The 19,620-nt window shown below is 42.7% G+C and overlaps 1 protein-coding gene across 5 annotated transcripts in view; it reads left to right on the forward strand.

The window, feature by feature from the left end:
• TTK (TTK protein kinase) overlaps positions 1-2,336 on the forward strand; it is a 50,872-nt gene extending 48,536 nt beyond the window's left edge. For all 5 annotated transcript variants that reach the window (XM_061623199.1, XM_061623200.1, XM_061623198.1 and 2 more), the window contains one exon: positions 1,632-2,336. In XM_061623199.1, the coding sequence (XP_061479183.1) occupies positions 1,632-1,721 (90 nt within the window). In that variant the 3' untranslated portion in view covers positions 1,722-2,336. The remainder of the gene's footprint in view (positions 1-1,631) is intronic.
• Positions 2,337-19,620: the final 17,284 nt, after the last annotated feature.

Below are 19,620 nucleotides of genomic sequence, written 5' to 3' on the forward strand. Positions count from 1 at the left end.
GGACTGAGAAATGTGTTGCTGATGATGGAACAGTGGATTTGAAAAGGCAGAGAGGCTAATGGTTTGGTGTATATAGAAGGGGAGGCTTTTTAACTAACAGGGTGTGGCATGGCATAGTAGGGAAAAAACTATGAACTGAAAATCTTCCCCAAAAATGTGTGTGGCAGGAAAACAAATCAACCAGACAGTTACATAACCCTAAAATAAGGCATAGTATAGCTTTCCTCCTACAAAAATGCTTTCACTTAAAAGAAACAAGTTGGTTCCCTGGTTGACATGCAGGACACATTCAGAAATGAGTGGGCTAACGCCCCCCCTCCCGCAGTCTAAGCTAGGCAGGGTCACATGACACAGATTGAATGGATCACTACCCCACTTCCAACCGGGTCTGAGTGAGAACTTGTAGCATATAGCAGGATAAAGGCCATGTGAGGAGGGAAGAAGAGCCTCCTCCAAGCTGACCCAGAGGGACAGACCCTCTTGATCTTTGTAATGCATATTCTTCATCCTACAATATGGGAAGAACAGCTGAAGGCCAACCTGGTGTTCATAGTAATCATTGCATTGTATCTAATGCTAGGCCTACTCAGAGAAAACCCATTGAAATTAATTGGCATGACTAATGTAGGTCCATTAATTTCAACAGGTCTATTCTGAGTAGACCTTTGTTGGGTACAACCCATTGGATTTTAATGATATGACAGATTTACACCAGAACCTTCCCTCAGGGCAATTGGTTTATATGATCACTCACGTTGTGATAAAAATTCAGGTGCACAGAAAGTTGAGGGATTAAGAGAAGATGAACTGACCCACAGTCAAGGAAAAATCCCCGTGGGATGACTCTGAGTTGCCACTTGAGGGGCCCTGTTAGCCGTTCACATTGGACATGATTGTGAATATAGATATGTATCCTTATTTCTTGGCTGTGTAAGCAAGCTCAAGTTGAGATAGTTTCAATAAAACCACCTTAAATTAACAAGCGGAATTCCTCTGAGTTTGTCTTCATTTTTTTAAAAAAATGTTGTAATTTAGCCACATTGAGGTTAACCTTAACTATTGAAGGAGGCAAAATTATATATATATACATATACAAGCTTCTGTCACAGCAAAGATTCTGTGGTGTTCTTGTTTATTTGCTTTTGGACATAATTTGTATTCCTTCTTGACAGCATTTGCATCTTCTAGTTATACTTCTTTAGGTGCAATAAAAGCTGCTGTGATTTCTTTTTAAAAGCCGGATACAGTTGAATTGAAAGATGAGGGTTTTCTTGGATGTGTATATATATTTGTATATGCAGTTTAATTTTTTATTTCCCACCCATGCATATCACTTGACAACTGTTCATAAACAACAAAAATTCCTGTTCAAAGGAGCTTGCAGTCTGAATTTCCACAGGTGGATAGGAGAGAATAGAAGGAATTTAAAATTTTCAGGTTGGGGACTGAGGGGTAAGGAAAGAGAGAGATGTAGGATGTATGTGAGAAAATTTTCAGATACTGTAAATGTACTTTCAGCTGGGGATGCTGGCCAGAGGCAAGTCAAAATCCCCATGCAAAATACAGGTTTATAAAAGGGATTTGAAAAAAAAGAATGGTAATATATGATTTGTTTTGCTTTAATATTTCAGACTTTATATGAGCAATGCAACAACGGAGAAGGTTTAGATGTGTCTGCTTTTGCAAACTGCGATAACCAGAAAACATGGAGCACCAAGTGATAAAGTTTAGCTTTAAAATATATTAATAAAAACATAGTATACTATTCTAGGCAATGGCTGGTCTATTGAAAACCCATCTGTCTTGCTCCTTAAAGTTGTTTTAATATCTGTGGTATCATCTAAATGCTCTTTGCTATTTGTTTATCCAGTATTTGCATATCAGTCTTAAGGGGCACTTAGTCTTGCTGTATACTTTTAACAGACTGGTTCATCGCTATGATATTTGGATGGAAAATATTCATGGATTAGTGTTTAAACATTGAAAATGTGGGTAATATTTTGTTGCATTTCTTAAAATTGTGCAAAGAACATTTGGATTTTTGGGTTAGAACAAATTTTACTTGCAAACCTCTAGTATTTGTCAATGTTTTCCTTAAAAGATTGAATTTATTATTTTCTTTTCCATCAGGCATAATTGGCATATTGACTTTCAAATCCTGTTGGTGGGGGATACTGTGTAAGATAATACTGAAAATTAGCTTCTTTTATGCCGTATCTCTTGTTTTATGCTGTACATACTGCCATGGAAATGTTTTGATTTATAGATAACACCAGGTGTTGTGATAAACAAAAAATGAACCTTGTAAATAAAAATTAAAATGATTTACACTGTAATATCCTTGAAATGTGATTTTTTAAAAAATAAACAGAGTACTCCTAACAAAGTTAAGTAGCTTTCCAGTTTGGAAAGGTAACCAGGATAATAATCCTGTACTTGAAATCTTGGGTTTTATCCAACTAAGTCTCACACATATATATTATTTCTGTTTTCATATGTGTATAAGAGTGAAGATTAAGGATTTATAGGGGTGTGCATAGTTCTGCACTGCAGAATTTTAAATTATTTCTTACATATGGAATCTGCAGCAGCAATATATACATTATATTAAATATTTAAGTCCTCCTCAAGGAGAAACCCTCCAAATAGATGCCACTGAAGAAGACTTTTCAAAGTCGAAATACATTTGACAAGTCATTTGGAATGCATTCTGCGTAACCAATATTTATCTTTTGTATTTCATGGCATTGGATAACAATATTCCACTGCTGTGATGTCACTGGGAGTTATAAGACATACAGTGCCTTGCAAAAGTCATCAGACCCCTGACCAGTGCTCTCATATTACTGAATTATGGTGGTCCCTGGCTGCCTGAAAGAGGCGGTAGTGAGACCACTCCTGAAGAGACCCTCCCTGGACCCTGAAAATGTTAATAATTATAGGACGGTGGCAAATGTTCCATTCCTGGGCAACATCCTTGAACGAATGGTTGTGGGCCAGCTCCAGACACTCTTGGATAAGACCGATTATCTGGATCCATTTCAGTCGGGCTTCAGGCCTGGTTTTGGCACGGAAGCAGCCTTGGTATATGATGACCTTTGTTGGGAGAAAGACGGGGAGTGTGACTCTGTTGATTCTTCTTGATCTCTCAGCAGCTTTCGATACCATCGACCATGGTATCCTTCTGGGGAGACTGGCTGAGTTGGGAGTGGGAGGGACAGCATGGTGGTGGTTCCGCTCCTACTTGGCAGGTCGGCTCCAGAAGGTGGTGTTTGGGGAACATTGCTTGGCACCCTGGACTCTCCAGTATGGGGTTCTGCAGGGGTTAGTTCTGTCCCCCATGCTGTTCAACATCTACATGAAACCATTGGGTGCAGTCATCCGGAGCTTTGGAGTGCATTGCCATCAGTATGCTGATGACACGCAGCTCTATTTCTCCTTTTCATCTTCTTCAGGTGAGGCTGTCAATGTGCTGAACCAGTGCCTGGCTGTGACAGTGGACTGGATGAGGGCTATTAAACAGGCTCAATCCAGACAAGACTGAGATGCTGCTAGTGGGTGAAGACAGTTCGGAAACTGCAGCTTGTGCAAAATGCAGTGGCCGGATTGGTAACGGGCCAGACGGTTTAAACATATAAAATCGATTCTGGCCTGGTTGCATTGGCTGCCTGTATGTTTCCGAGCTTGTTTCAAGATGCTGGTTTTAACCTATAACGCCTTACACGGCTTGGGACCACAATACCTGGTGGAACGCCTCTCCCAATACGAACCCACCTGCATGCTACGCTCAACATTCAAGGCCCTCCTTCGGGTGCCTACTGCGAGGGAAGCTGGGAGTCTGTCAACAAGGGAGGGGGCCTTCTCAGTGGTTGCCTCCAAATTATGGAATGATTTTCGTGACGAGGTGTGCCTGGCACCAACACTGTTTTCTTTTTGGCGCCAGGTCAAGATTTTCCTCTTCTCCCAGGCATTTTAGCAAGTGTTTTTAAATTGTTTTAAATTGTGTTTTAAATTGTTTTTAAAATATGTGTTTTAAATTTGTATATTTGTTTTTAGTTACTGTAAACCTCCCAGAGAGCTTCGGCTATGGGGCGGTATATAAATACAATAAATAAATAAATAAGAAATGGTATATTGTAATTTGTTTTGTAGGATGTTTTATTTTGAAACACTGAAACTCAGAATCAATTCTTGTAATGTGATAATGGCTTTATGTTGGGAAATGTTTGTAAGAAACATAAAAACCTGAAACATGTTGCTTGCATAAGCATTCAACCCCCACACATTAATATTTGGTAGAGCCACCTTTTGCTGGAATAACAGCTTTAAGTCTTTTGGGGTAGGTATGTACCAGCTTTGCACACTGTGTTGGAGGGATTTTGGCCCATTCTTCTTGGCAAAATCGCTCCAGGTCATTCAGGTTGGTTGGACATCACTTGTGGACCACAATTTTCAAAGAGCGTCACAGATTCTCAGTGGGATTGAGATCAGGACTTTGACTGGGTCACTGTAGGACATTCACCTTTTTGTTCTTGAGCCACTCCAGTGTTGCTTTGGCCTTGTGCTTGGGATCATTGTCCTGCTGAAAAGAGAATTTCTTCCCAAGTTTCAGTTTTTTAGTGGACTGAATCAGGTTCTCTTGCAGTGTTTCCCTGTATTTTGCTCCATCCATTCTTCCTTTGATTTTAACAAGATGCCCAGTCCCTGCTGATGAGAAGCATCCCCACAGCATGATGCTGCCACCACCATAGTTTACTGTAGGGTTGGTGTGTCTTGAGGCATGGGCAGTGTTAGGTTTGCACCACATATAACACTTTGAGTTTTGGCCAAACAGCTCTATCTTGGCCTCATCTGACCACAAAACTTTTCCCCACATTGCAGCTGGGGCACTCTCATGCTTTCTGGCAAACTCCAGATGTACTTTCAGATGGCACTTTTTGAGGAATTGTTTCTTTCTTGCCACCCTCCCATACAGGCCAGTGTTATGCAGAGCTCTTGATATGGTTGACTGGTGCACCATTACTCCACTCCCAGCCACTGAACTCTAGCTCCTTCAAAGTGATTGTTGGCCTCTCTGTGGCTTCTCTCACAAGTCTCCTTATTCGAGTGCTGAGTTTTGAGGGACGGCCTTTTCTTAGCAGTGCCTGGGTGGTGTGATGCAGCTTCCACTTCCTGATTATTGATACAACTGTGCTTACAGTAGGCTTTTTATCCTGACAATGTGCCAGCAACTTTAATGGTTCACAGCTGGAGGCCAGTGGTAAGGTAACTGTGTCCTCGATAGGGCAATTTATTTCATCTGTAAATTGGGAGCTTCCACTGCACGGGGGTTGAATACTTATGCAAGCAACATGTTTCAGTTTTTTACAAACATTTCCCAACATTAAACCAATGTCACCTTACAATAATTGATTTTGAGTTTCAGTGTTTCAAAACAAAATAACATACAGAACAAAATTAAAACGTACCATTTGTAGTTTATTTATTTATTTATTTATTTGTTAAACTTGTATACCGCCCCATAGCTGAAGCTCTCTGGGCGGTTTGGTCAGGGATCTGAGTACTTTTGCAAGGCACTGTATTTTGTCAACACAACTAGAACTCAAAATCATTTCATGCAAAATAACGCTGTGTTTGTATGAGACGTTGTAAAGCCATATAAAACCATTTTGCTATCACTGGATATTCTATATCTATTGGCCATAGAGCATATTTTGGTATAGTTTTCAATTCTTGCATGCATATATTTAGAGATACATTATGTTCATCTAGACCTTGACTTCATTCATTTATCTGAATAATTTTACCCACAAGTGAACACCTGTTTCATTGCAGTTTCAGGAATGGCAACATCATTTTGTAAATACTGTGGCTTACCTTTAGTGTATGTAGTACTTATTTCTGTGGAAACTATCCCTATTTGTTTCTGGGTGCTGGGTGTGCCCCTTTTCATATTATGAGCCTGCGAAAAGAACCTGGCCTTCATTTTCTCACATGTTAAATATTTTAGTTGGGATGTTTTTTTTTAATGCACTGTATAAATAATGATTACCACAGTGCCCACCAAATGGTGGGAATATGTGTAGAAGCAGGCCTGTAAGCATAAATTCCAACTCAGTGAGTGTAGCTACCACCACCCCCAGTTTCTTCTTCCTCGTTCCTTCATATATATCCTTGTCCCTACGCTATATTGTCCTATCTCCTTATCTCAGGATTCTAACTCCATTCTTATTCACTGTATTTATGCATACGTTCATATCCTGCCCTTTTAGTGCTTATGCATCACTCAGTCTGCTGTAGCCCATTCTGGTAGTGGTAGCTGGTGGTAAGGGGAAAAGCAGTGCTTTGTGATATCAGCAGTATGCCTACCACCGTCTCAGACCTTTTTGTTCCTTTCTTTATGGTTGTATGCTACTGATTGTTTTAAACATTTCTTGGCTGCCCTTCAGGGCAAAAAGCCCCCTCCCAGTGATTTACATAAAAATCTTAATAGAGGATTTCAGTACAATATAGTCATTTAAAACATTTAAGTGTCTCACAATCCAGCTCAGCAGTCGTACAAAACTAGTTAAACTATTGGAAAAACAATTAAAATCAGAAATAATATAAAAAATAGATAATCAGAACATCAGTCCAACATCTTTGCTATGTGCAGTGCTTTTTTTTGTTAAAAACAATGAGATGCAGGTACTATACCTTGATAAAACGTCTGTGGGTGCCAGCACAAAATGGCTGCCATGGGCAGCAGGAACAGGTGATGACACTCCACACCAGTGAGTACTGTCACAGAAAAAGCCCTCACTATATGAACGGCGGTACTGACCGCACAGTGTATAATGAAAAAATTGCTTTTTTAAAAAAAATCTGCAAATTGGAGCAAATAGTTTTTCAAGGCCTGTTATTGAAACCCAGAACTTAATGGGGTCAACTGTACACCCCTTGAGAGGGAGTTCTACAAGTTTGTGGCTGTTACTGAGAAGGTTTTGTCTTTGGTACCTACTAATCTGATCTTGAAGGAAGGCCTATGAACAGGACCCCTGAGGCCAATCTTTGTGCCCCCTTCTCCCTCCACAAACCTAGGCCTGCCAGTTGAGGGAAACCCTCAGAAACTGGATGAGATAAGGCACAGAGGGCTGCAGTAAATAGAGGAATTGCTAAAAATCTGTTGCCCTGCCTTACACAAGCAGAAGCCCTTTCTACCAGTGCAAAACGACCATGTATGCACCATTTCATATATTAGGTCAAGTTCTATGATTTTATTGAAGTGAGTGTCTGGCATTAAGTCCTCTGTGATATCCTTTTTGCCTACCTTTCAGAAGTCTTAATTAGATGATATTGGGTATGAAAGGTCAGTGAGAATGTGTGTACTTGGTACAGTGGTGGCCAATGGATCTTAAACTGCTCCTCTAAGTGCTCCTGAACTGCACTTTTACCCTGCTTTCCAATGTAACTCGCAGGCCATGTTTGGACACTTTTATTCTATTTTATATTCACAAATAGGCAAAAAACCCTTGCGGTTTAAGAACGTACCTAAAGTCAACTGATATTTTTATCAAAATTTAAAAAGCAGGGAAATTGGGCAGCTATAGTGAATGCACCAGGAGAGCAGGAGACCCGACCTCCTCTCTGAGATATTGTATCACCCTACAAATTCGTAATAATGCAAATACAATTTGGGTTGATCTTTCACAGTCCAATCTGCTTCCTGTATAGCTTGAAAGAATTTGGAGCAGAAGGGGGGGGGAGGAGGAGATTGGAAGGGGAAGGGGCAAAAGGGAGGTGATGGGAGGGAGGAGGAGGGGAGGGCAGGTTTGATCATATGTGTGCTTATTGAGTTCAATGGGATTTACTCCTGTGCAATCATGCTTAGGATAGGTAAAACTGACCATGGGAGAGAGGGAGGGCAGAGGAGGAGGGGGAAGGAGGGAATTGGAAGGCCATGGGGGAGGAGAAGGAGATGGAGGGGGAAGGAGGAAATTGGAAGGGGATGGGGAGGAGGGGGAAGGCAGGTTTGATCATTTGCATGCTTTTTGAGTTCAGTGGGATTTACTCCTATACAATCATGCTTAGGATAGGTGAAACTGACCTGGGGGAGGGGCAGGGAGGGGAGGAGGAGGAGGAGGGCAGGAATGGGAGGGGGAAGGAGGGAGGGGAGGAGAGGAGATTGGGTGGGCAGGCAATGGGCAGAAGGGGGAACCCCTTTCCTTTCCAAAAGGAAAACATTGTGAACAATATCATTCTTTTTCAGGGTTTCCCCCACCTTTTTATTCTACAGCAGGCAGATAGATAGATAGATAGTTTATTACGACCATATGGTCAGCAGGCAGATGTAGCCTCCCACCCAAATTTAAACCAAAGCTGTCCCTGACCACATCCACACCTTTATTTCACTTTAGACAGTCATGGCTTCTCCCAAAGAATCCTGGGAAGTGTAGTTAGTGAAGGGTGCTGAGAGAAAAGGTATCAGAAGATTTTTTTTATGGAGCGGATAATTTCTAAGGTTTCCAAAAGTTAAAAATCTGTTGGGAGTTAAAAAAACAAACAAACTAAAGGGTGGGGATTACCCCACCCCTACCATAGCGTGCTTGGTAGCCACAGAATACAGACTATGGGAGACACAGTGGAAAACCAGGTGAGAGGTGGAATGGAATGGAATGTCCAGAACAGAAGCCATCCACTCTGTAACATTTTGTTGCAAGTCCCTTTTCCTCTCTTCTATTACTGATAGAGAATTCTCAAAGCATTGCCAATAGTGAGTGCTGCAATCAGAAGAAATACCTCTTAGTGAGCAAGAAGATGGAATGTGTGATCCCAGCTCAAAACTTCAGCCATAAGCTTGCTGTGGGTGGCCTTGGTTGAGCCAGTGCTGTGGGAATCAATAAAAAAGGGGGGAAAGGATAAAACCCTTATACTTTGTAAACTGCTGTAAGAAGAAATAAGCTTCCCCATGCAGCTTCTGGAAGCAATCACTCGGGGATTGCTATCAGATTTTGGCTTCTCCCAGTGATTGTAGTGCTTTTGTGGGTGACTTATGTTGACACACTGGCAGACTACCTGCCCACAGTCAGTTGTCAATCTTGTTAGTCCCAATGCTGATTGCTTGTAATCTTAAGGCGTTAGCAGGTTGAACAAGAGTTACTGTGCAGCCCCAATTATGCTAGTTCTAAATGCTCATGATAATAGGTGCATCCACTATGAAGTACTTCCCATTTACTTGCAGGTTTGTGGCTGGGAAAGCTAATATCTAGAAGTGGCTGTATTTTGACTGGAGAAGAGTAAAAGAGCATAAAATACATCTGATCATCCTGGTAGTTTTAATAGAAGTTCAATTTTTTTCATAGATTAAGTAGAAAAGACATCACAAAAGAACATAGGTCACCAATTCGACCTCTCTAGAACCACTGGAACACTTACTTTCACAATTGGAGATTTATTTTGGTATCTTCTCTCCAAAACTGCTGAAGGAAGGACATTGAGGCATGCCAATGTGAAGGCTCTGTGATGCTTTTGGATGGAGAGCATATAAGGATGGTTAGCTGGTTTATTTGGCTGGAGTGCTCTATCAATTAAGGTATAATTGGAGGTTGAGCCTAGATCGTGTTGGCATTCAACATCTGCAATACATTGCCTGAGAATTACTCTGGCTGGTACATATCTGAAAGAAATGAAGTAATCCAACAAGAGTTCATATAGCTGAAGCTTTGGGGGCAGGAATACTGACTGGAAGTCATCATGTGGAATTAATGGCGCTAGACCAGTTGGAAATATTAACTTCATCCAGTAGTTAAAGATTCATCCTTCTGGAGCCCAGCATCTAGTTGCAAGGCAGCATTTGAGTACAGTGAGGCACTTGAAGGATAGCCCTCTAAAATTTAGATTGAACTGCTTCCAGAGGAGTGAAACTGGAGTAGGGGCCCAGTTGTGCAACATATAAATGCTGGATAAGTTATTTAGCCTCAAACAACTTTATTGCAGCCAGTACATAATGTCCACTTCTGGTACGAAAAAGTTTAGTATGGCAGGCTGGGCTGTCTGGATGGCACACTCTGTGTGTGTTTTCTGGTTGCCATTAGCTTGGAAAATGACATCCAGACATTTAAAGATATTTACCTGTTCAATCTTGTGACCATTTAAAGACCAACTACTGTATGTGACCTCGGTTTTTTTTTAGCAAAAACCACAATCTTTGTTTTCTGGTAATTTATCTGCAAATGTTCATCATGGCACTATTGAGCAAGGACTCGCAGAGCTCTTTTCAAACCACAGATGACTGGGACAGAAGTACTGCATCATCAGCATCTGGCAGGTGTCTCCACCAGATGGTGGACGGCTTGAGTTGGACATCTATCTTAGAAAGAGAGCGGGAGCTGCATGCCCAGATGTTCCAGATCATGGTGGAAAGGTTTGGCAACCCCATAATAGACATTTTCATCACTCCAGAAAATGCAAAAATAAGGACCTTTCTTTCCAGGTTTCCTTATCTGGAGGCCATAAACACAGATGCTGGGAGGGGGGCTGCTCTATGCCTTTCTGATGCTCCCTTTCCTGTCCAGGTTTCTGGGCAAGGTTTGGGAGGAAGCTCAAGAAACTATTGTGGTGGCTCCCTTTTGGCCAAAGAGACCCTGGTTTGTGGAGCTAGTGTCAATGTCCATAGTCAAGGAATGGAGACTGTTGATTTGGCAGACTTTCTTTGCCAGGGGCCAGTGCTTAATCCCAGTCTGCCAGTGTTCCATCTAACAGCCTGGAGCTGAGCAGATCCAGTTAAGCCAACTGGGTTACTCTGATTTATTTATTTATTTATTTATTTATTTATTTACATTTTTAGACCGCCCTATAGCAGAAAGCTCTCAGGGCGGTGTACAACAAATAAAATCACAATTAAAATATGAGCAAGTGTGAAAAAAAAATATAGTACAATTATAAAAACATTAAACATGATAAAAATCTGAAATAGAGTTGCCATTGAGTTTATAAATTAAGATCCATATTAGGTTTAAAATATTAAATTTAAAATGTTTAAAATGCCTGGGCAAAAAGGTAGGTTTTTACCTGGCGCCGAAAAGATAACAGAGAAGGCGCCAGGCGTATCTCGTCTGGGAGGGCATTCCATAGTTCAGGGGCCACCACCGAGAAGGTCTTAGATCTAGTTGTTGATCTCCGGGCCTCTTTATGAGTTGGGACCCGGAGAAGGGCCTTCGACGTCGAGCGTAGTGAACGGGTAGGTGCATAGTGAGAGAGGCGTTCCACCAGGTATTGCGGTCCGATGCCGTTTAGGGCTTTATAGGTAAGAACCAACACTTTGAATCTGGCCCGGAAACATATCGGTAGCCAGTGCAGCTGCGCCAGGACAGGTGTTATATGGTCAAATTTCTTTGTCCCAGTGAGAACTCTGGCCGCAGCATTTTGCACTAGCTGAAGTTTCCGAACCGTCTTCACAGGTAGCCCCACGTAGAGTGCATTACAGTAGTCCAATCTAGAGGTTACCATAGCATGGATAACTGAGGCGAGATTCTCCCTGTCCAGATAGGGTCGTAGTTGGGCTACCAGCCGAAGCTGGTAGAATGCATTCCGTGCCACCGAGGCTACCTGAGCCTCAAGTGACAGGAGCAGATCTAATAAGACCCCCAAACTACGGACCTGCTCCTTTAGGGGGAGTGTAACCCCATCTAGGGCAGGTCGAACGTCAACCATCTGGGCAGAGGGCCCTCCCACCAACAGCATCTCAGTCTTGTCAGGATTGAGTTTCAGTTTATTAGCTCTCATCCAGCCCATTATCGCGGCCAGGCAGCGGTCTAGTACATCAACAGCCTCACCTGACGAAGATGAAAAGGAGTAGTAGAGCTGCGTATCATCAGCATATTGCTGGAAACGCACTCCAAAACTCCTGATGACCTCACCCAGCAACTTCATATAGATATTAAAAAGCATGGGGGACAGAACTGAACCCTGCGGGACCCCATATTGGAGTACCCAGGGACTCGAGTAATGTTCCCCCAGCATCACCTTCTGGAGACGATTCCCGAGATAGGAGCAGAGCCACCGCCAAGCAGTGCCTCCCACTCCTAAATCCGTAAGTCGCTCCAGAAGGATACCATGGTCGATGTTATCAAATGCCGCTGAGAGATCAAGGAGAACCAATAGAGTTACACTCCCTCTGTCTTTCTCCCGACAGAGGTCATCATACAGGGCGACCAAGGCCGTTTCTGTACCAAACCCCGGCCGAAAGCCCGATTGAAATGGGTCCAGATAATCAACTTCATCCAAGAGAGCCTGGAGTTGGTGAGCTACCACACGCTCTAGGACCTTGCCCAGGAATGGAACATTTGCTACCGGCCTATAGTTGTCCAAATTATCAGGGTCCAAGCAGGGTTTTTTTAGGAGCGGCCTCACCACCGCCTGTTTCAGGCAGGGTGGGACCACTCCCTCTCGTAAAGAGGCATTAATCACCTCCTTGGCCCAGCCGGCTGTTCCATTCCTGCTAGCTTTTATTAGCCATGAGGGGCAAGGATCCAGAGCAGAAGCGGTCGCCCGCACCTGTCCAAGCACCTTGTCCACATCCTCGAGCTGTACCAACTGAAACTCATCCAATAAAACAGGACAAGACTGTGCTCTGGACACCTCATTAGGATCAACCGCTACAATAATGGAGTCAAGGTCCCGGCGGATGTTCATGATCTTGTCACGAAAGTGTCGCGCAAACTCATTACAGCGGGCAATTGATGGTGTTATTGTGTCCTGGGGACCAGAGTGTAAAAGTCCCCGGACAACTTTATAAAGTTCCGCTGGGCGGTTAAGGGATGACTGAATAGAGACAGCAAAGTATTGCTTCTTTGCTGCTCTCACTGCCTTCACATAGAGTTTGGTAGAGACCTTCACAAGTGCATGATTACAGCCGTAGGGAGTTCGCCTCCATTTGCACTCAAGCCGTCTTCTTTCTTGCTTCATCACTCTTAGCTCCGAGGTAATGAGGTTCTTAGCACACATTTAGCTTCATGCATGGGGTCTACCAACCATGTGTACTTGATTACCTGGAAGGCCTTTCTCCCCTGTTGCACAAAGGAAAAGGTGGTACCCTTTGCAGATAGAGTTAAGGAGGTTCTGGGTTTTCTCCAGTCAAGGCTGGAGAAGGATCTGAGTACTAGGATGCTAAAAAAGTTAGCAGCAGCCTGTTGTCAAGGGCAAGGTCTGATTTCATTTCATCCACATGTTGAGTATTTTCTAAGATGTGTGTCTCTTTCAAATCCGCCTGTCATTCACAGATTTCTTACTTGGAATCTGGGTTCTTTCTGCTCTCATGGGTCACCCCCTTTGACCCCATGGCAATGTGTTCTCTCAAACATTTAATGTTAAAACTGTGTTTTTGGTTGCTATAACCTCAGCCAGGAGGGTGTTTGAGTTGGGAGCCCTCTCAGCTGATCTCAAGTTATGCATTTTCTATCTTGATAAAGTTGTGTTTTATCTTGACCCTACGTTTATTCCCAAAATTAACTCCCTTTTTCACCTTTCACAAGACATTATTTTACCTTCCTTTTGTCTCAAGCCAGTCCATCTTTGTGAGATCAGTTGGCACAAGTTAGACGTACGCCAGGCCCCTCATTTTTATTTGGGCAGGACAGTGGCTTTCCACCAGTCCCAATAATTGTTTGTGGCTTTTCAGGATCAGGGGATGAGTTCTAAGAGGTCCCCCTCCACCATGGCTGAGTGACTGCATCACTGTATTGCTGAGGCCTGTTTGGCTTTGGAGAAACCTCCTCTCCAGGCGGTAACAGCTCATTTGCTATGGGGAGCAGCCACATCTGTGGTTTTTCAGGGTAACTTTCCTATTTTGGGAATTTGTAAGGCAGCAACCTGGGCCTCAGTTCACACTTTTATAAAACTGATTCTGCTGCCTCAGCAGATGCAGCCTTTGGATGCAAAGTGCTGCAAAAGGTTTTGGGGCAATCCTGCATATCAGTCCCGAGGCCTGCTCTCTGTTGGTCACTGCTTTACTATGTCCAAGAGCTGCTCAATGCCATCCAGAAGCCTCCTGTAAAACCAGGAATTTCTTACTTGACGAATTTCTCTTTAAGGAGGGTTCTGGGTGGCATTGACACCCACTCTGACCTTGGGGAAGTGGTTTGGGGTAGTTGGTTAGGTAGTGTGGGCAATGACATTATGGCTTCTGCTGCTGCCTTCCATGTGAGGGTTGTCAGTAGGGTCTCCCTGGTGGGGAGGATTCTTTTCTCCTGTTTTCATATGTTTTTCACTTCACTTTTACCTGATGGTTAAGTGTGGGGTGCTGCTGTGCTGTTTTTATCTATTATTATTCCAGTTTTGGTGAAAGGGGAAGCTGCTCTGCTCAGTGTGATCTGGGAGGTGAAGGGCAGCTCCTCCTCCAGAAGAAGCAGCTCTGAGCTGTGCCTCTTGACTCCTGTAGGAGGTGCCATCCCAAAGGTGGTCAATGCCATCTGAAACCCGCCTTAAATGGAAATTCTCCACATAATAAATTTTCATTTTGTCCCCCCATCCCCTGAATGATGGAAATGTTCGAAGCAATCTCTCTCTCTCTCTTTCTCTTTGTCTATCTATCTATTTGATTTATATCCAGTACTTCCTCCCAGAAGAATCCCAATTATGGAATCCTAGTCCAGATGCTAAAGAGTAATTAGCAGATTTGTAATAGGTGTTCTCTGTGTCCTCTCCTGGGAATTGTTGAAATCTAAGATAACATCTGACTCTTCACCTCCATTCCTCACACTGGCTGGCAGGATTCTCAGTGGTGTAATCATGAGACGCTAACCCTAATCAGATGGATTGCTAAAATATGGGTGGTTCTTGTGACAGAAAAGATTGTTAATGAAGGAAGAGATAGCTGTGTCAGTGACCTAAACACTTAGGCAGCAATCCTATACACATTGACCTGGAAGAAAGGCCCATTGAATTCAGTGGGTCTCACTTCTGAGTAGGTATGTGTAGGATTGCAAAAATTTAATGTTCCGATACTGGTTATTATTAATTTCTTCACAAAAGAGCTTTAGCTATTCCATGCTCAGGCAATAGAAGATAGGTCTGATAAAATATCCTTATGTGTATCATTGACTTGTACAAAAGGAATTGCCTTGACATACCTGTTGAACAGATGTGTGGTGCTATCAAAGATGCAAATTGCTAGTTTAGTGAGAAGGGAGGTTGGTTCTGGATTAATCACCCTAACAGGTGCTAGAGTGATGTTCAACAGGAGTGGGTGCAGTCTTTTTCCATTTTGCTCTGCTTGGAGGTTGAGGCTGTTCATCAAGGTAGCCTTTAACCAGTAGGGGAGGCAACTGTACCTAGTACTTCTGAAAATGCATAAGGGAAAGTATTGGACCATAGGCTGGCAGCAAAGCACCTCAGGTTCATTCCCTAGCAACTCCAGTTCAATGGGTCAGCTAATAGAGGATGGCAAAGACCTCTGTCTGAGATCTTGGAGATCTTGACTGCTAATACAGGTAGACAATATTGGGTTAGATGGTCACACGGGCCACATTTGTGTGATCAAATCTGGGCTAAACAAGTTGAGAGATGCATGAGCTTCATTCCTCCATGCCGGGGCAAAACAAGAAGCTGCAGTTAGCCATAGCTTCTTGATATATGCAGACCAGAAAACTATTGTTAATGGTTTCCAAATGAGCAAAAACAAGAAGCCACAGTTTAGAGTTGGCTTCTAGATCCTGGTTTGTTAACCACAATTCCTGGTTTGGATTTAATGGCTAACCGTGGCTTGCTAGCTTGTTTACTCGCTCATGTCCCAGGCTATGGCCTGAAGGCACATAAGGCCAGCTCCCTGCTGAAGCTAAGCAGGGTCAGGTGTGGTCAATGCCTGGATGGGAGACCACCTGGGAACCATATGTAAGCTGCCTTGGGTTTCATGAAAAAAGAAAGGCAGGGTATAAATGTAATAAATAAATAAATGTGAAGGGAGGAAAGACAAGGATGAGGAGCATGGATTAAAGGAATAGGCAGGATCATTCATGGCTGTGTCAGCTTTACCAGTTTGCAATGTGGTGGCATCTCCTGAAATATGGGAATAGTAACATAATCGGGTGAGAAACACTCTGAATTCTCCAAGTGTTGTTGTGCACTTTGAACTGATAATAAAGGTGATCTTGCTGAGTATTCTAATATTAGAAGCTGATAGCAATCGATATATTTAACATAGAATCTGCTTTGTTAACATGTGACCCAATACAATTTACAAAAGACTCTCCAAAGTGACGTTACTACTGGATGCAGACATGATTGAAGCTACAGAGCAGTGTTGGGGAACTGGTGACTGTCCAGGTGCTGTTGGACTCCAGCTCCCAGCAGTTCCAACAGGCATGGCTAATGGCCAGAGATTATGAGAATTGTAGTACAATAACAGCTGGATTGATTCCATAAAGGAAGCCACTGAACTTACAAGATCTGAACAGGGTGGTTCATGACAGATGCTCTTGGAGGTTACTGATTCATAGGGTCACCATAAGTCGTAATCGACTTGAAGGCACCTAACAACAACAACAACAACAACAAGCTGGAGAGCCACCAGTTCCCTATGCCTTCAATATAAACTGCAAGCCTTTGGCTTGCATTTATTATGAAAGTCAAAGGCCACAAACTAATGTGTCATGTACTTTGGGAGTGGGAAGAACCATTAACCATGAGAATTGCTTGCTTGTGCTCTTTAGCTGACCTTAGGTCAGCAAAATATCCTTAGGACTGCATGCACGGGGCAATGGCCACTGGAGCCAAAAGTTGCATGCTTTGAGGGGAAAAGGTGAATCTTCTACTCTGCACTTCGTGACTACCTGCTCGCCTTGGAATCCCAAGGGGTGAAGAAGCAGTGCATGCAGCAAGATTCCCCCTGGCTATTGGTTCAGGGAATGGGAGGAGTAGGAACTAACCATTTAGGGATAGGGTGATGCATATGCTTTGTATCTATCTTGCAGCATGCACATAGTCTATGCCAAAGCAAGAGACTGGAAGTGGGGCAGGGAGGTGACAGCAGAAAGAGGAGGAGTGCTGCACATGAGTCACTTAAAGAACAGTTGAGGTTGGGAGGAGATGTTTCAAATGCCTGATGATTAATTGGCTTTAAAAACAAAGTCTGTGAAGCCTGTGCAATATTTCTGAACTTAATTTACATCATAATAGTATTCACCAATAGATTATTGTTTCACCACATTACATTCTTGCTTCTTTGGTTCTGTCTCATTCAAACACTGCAACTTCAGAATTTTTTTTAACTTGTAATAAACACAACCATGTCTACACACAGAGAGAGAGAGTTTGGGGAAAAGGATCACAATTTTATACAAGAATTCACAGTTAGACAAACAAACATCCTTTGGATAAGTCCAAGCACCATCTAACATTAGAAATCTCAGAGAAAGCATCCCCTTATCTCAGGTGTGGGGAACTTTTGGCCCTCCAGATGTTGCTGAACTACAGTTTCCATCAGCCCTAGCAATCATGGCCAATAGCGAGGGCTGATGGAAGTTTTAGTTCAGCAACATCTGGAGGGCCAAAGGTTCCCCACACCTGAGATCTAGACAGGGTCATGCCATTTCCATCACTGCCTTTGTGGCATCCAAGGGCAGGCAGAGGGCCCTGTCCTGCTCCATCCTGACCCCACCAATCAGTGTTCAAGGGACTAAAGCCAGAGGGGTCCAGGGGCAACCCCCTTCCTATATCCTCTCAAGCTGGCTGGCAATAACGGGCTGGTCAGTAATGCCACTCCACTTGTCGGGTGGCCACCCATCTAAGCCTTGTACTACGTTGGTGTCTATGCTAACTGCCACTTGTGACCACAAATGATCAGCCAATTAGCTAAATTCAAAGTACCTGCCTTACGAGCCAGCCTTAGGGGTGGGTGAGCTGGGTACTCACCCAGGACACCAAGCTGAGGGGGGCACCAAGCTGAATTCAGTGTCTGTTTTTTTAATGTACTGGCTGCAGTGAGCTAGGGTAGCAAAAGCAAGGGTCTGTAACCTTTCTCCTCCAAGGTTCTACAGGTTGTTTGGAGTACTAACTATAAAAATAATCTTCCTTCAATTAGCGTTAAAGTATATTTCTTTTCAGCTTCCACTTTGATGTCATTTGTGCTAGGTAAAAATAAGTGGAACACAGCTTTACTTTGAGCACTTAGCACTTCAAATACTATAAACACTATATAAATAATAATAAAATAAAACCGTAAGCTGTAAGAGGTCAGCTGGATATGTTTTTTATTTATAACTTTTCTTTATTATTTTTAAAGATAAAAATAAAGGTTATTCTAAAATAAAGAATGCTCACCAAAGGATAGGAACTCTTACAAAACAAAAAAGATTGAAAGTAAAACCTGTAATAGTTCTGCAGGGTTACATCGTGTGCTGCCCAGCTCAGAATGTGGCTTTTTGAGCTTTGGCTTATGCAAATGGTAGCACAGTGACTGAGAGATCAGGTTTTTGAGCAGTGTCGTTCTCAAATGTGGATATGATAGCAAGTGATGTGAACCTCTCATCAGCCATAGTAGATCATAAGTATGGTTTGTTTTATTTTATTTAGTTATTTATTCAATTTATATCTCACCCTTCCAGCAGGAGCCTAGGGCAGCGAACAAAAACCCTAACAACACTCTAAAACATAATTAAAAACAGACTTTAAAATATACTAAGACAAAATATATTTAAAAACATATTTTTACAAAGCTTTTAAAACATCTTAGAAAACAATTCCAACATAGATGCAGACTAGGATAAGGTCTCTACTTAAAAGGCTTGTTGAAAGAGGAAGGTCTTCAGTAGGGGCTGAAAAGATAACAGGGATGGAGGCTGTTTAGTATTTAAGGGAAAGGAATTCCAAAGGGCAGGTGCCACTACACTAAAGGCCCATTTCCTATGTTGTGTGGAATGGACCCCCTAATAAGATGATATCTGCAGGAGGCCCTCACCTGCAGAGCGCAGTGATCGACTGGGTATATAAATGACAAGACAATCTTTCAAGTATCCTGGTCCCAAGCTGTATAGGGCTTTGTACCCCAAAACTAGAACCTTGAAATTAGTCTGGTAGCTAATGGGCAGCCATGATGAGTTTCAATTTTGAAAAGCTACATTTGCCACTGGCAACTGTAACTGGAAGTGTCAGGAGAATTTGTAGTACTACCCGGACGTTTAGAACATCAGTTCTTTTGGTATCATGGATGTACTGCAGGGGTTCTCTGGACTGTCTACATTGTCATCATTGAGCACTCCCATTCTCACATTCACACTATCACTCAAGGCCAGCTCCAGGTTTCTGGGGTCCCTTGGACATAGGCTATCAAGGGGACCCTTGACACTCCCTTTCCTCCTCAAACCACACCCTCCCTGTTAGCTTCATCTATTATTACCAATCAGCTACTGTAAAATAAGTGCCTATTGAACATGCATGTAAGCTCATTATTACCAACTGTATTATTCTGAAGCTCATTGCCATTCAACTCCTACCTTACAATTTTCTCCTTTATATATTTGCAAACTAAAAATTCACACTTTCTGCCATAATAAATTTGATAATCTTTAATGTACCATAGGACTCTTTGTAGTTTTTACTTGGAATTAAAAATGCTGGATCCAGGAATTTATTTTGAGAACAGGGACG

Source organism: Rhineura floridana, chromosome 4, assembly GCF_030035675.1.
Source record: "Rhineura floridana isolate rRhiFlo1 chromosome 4, rRhiFlo1.hap2, whole genome shotgun sequence".
Classification (NCBI taxonomy): Eukaryota; Metazoa; Chordata; class Lepidosauria; order Squamata; family Rhineuridae; genus Rhineura; species Rhineura floridana.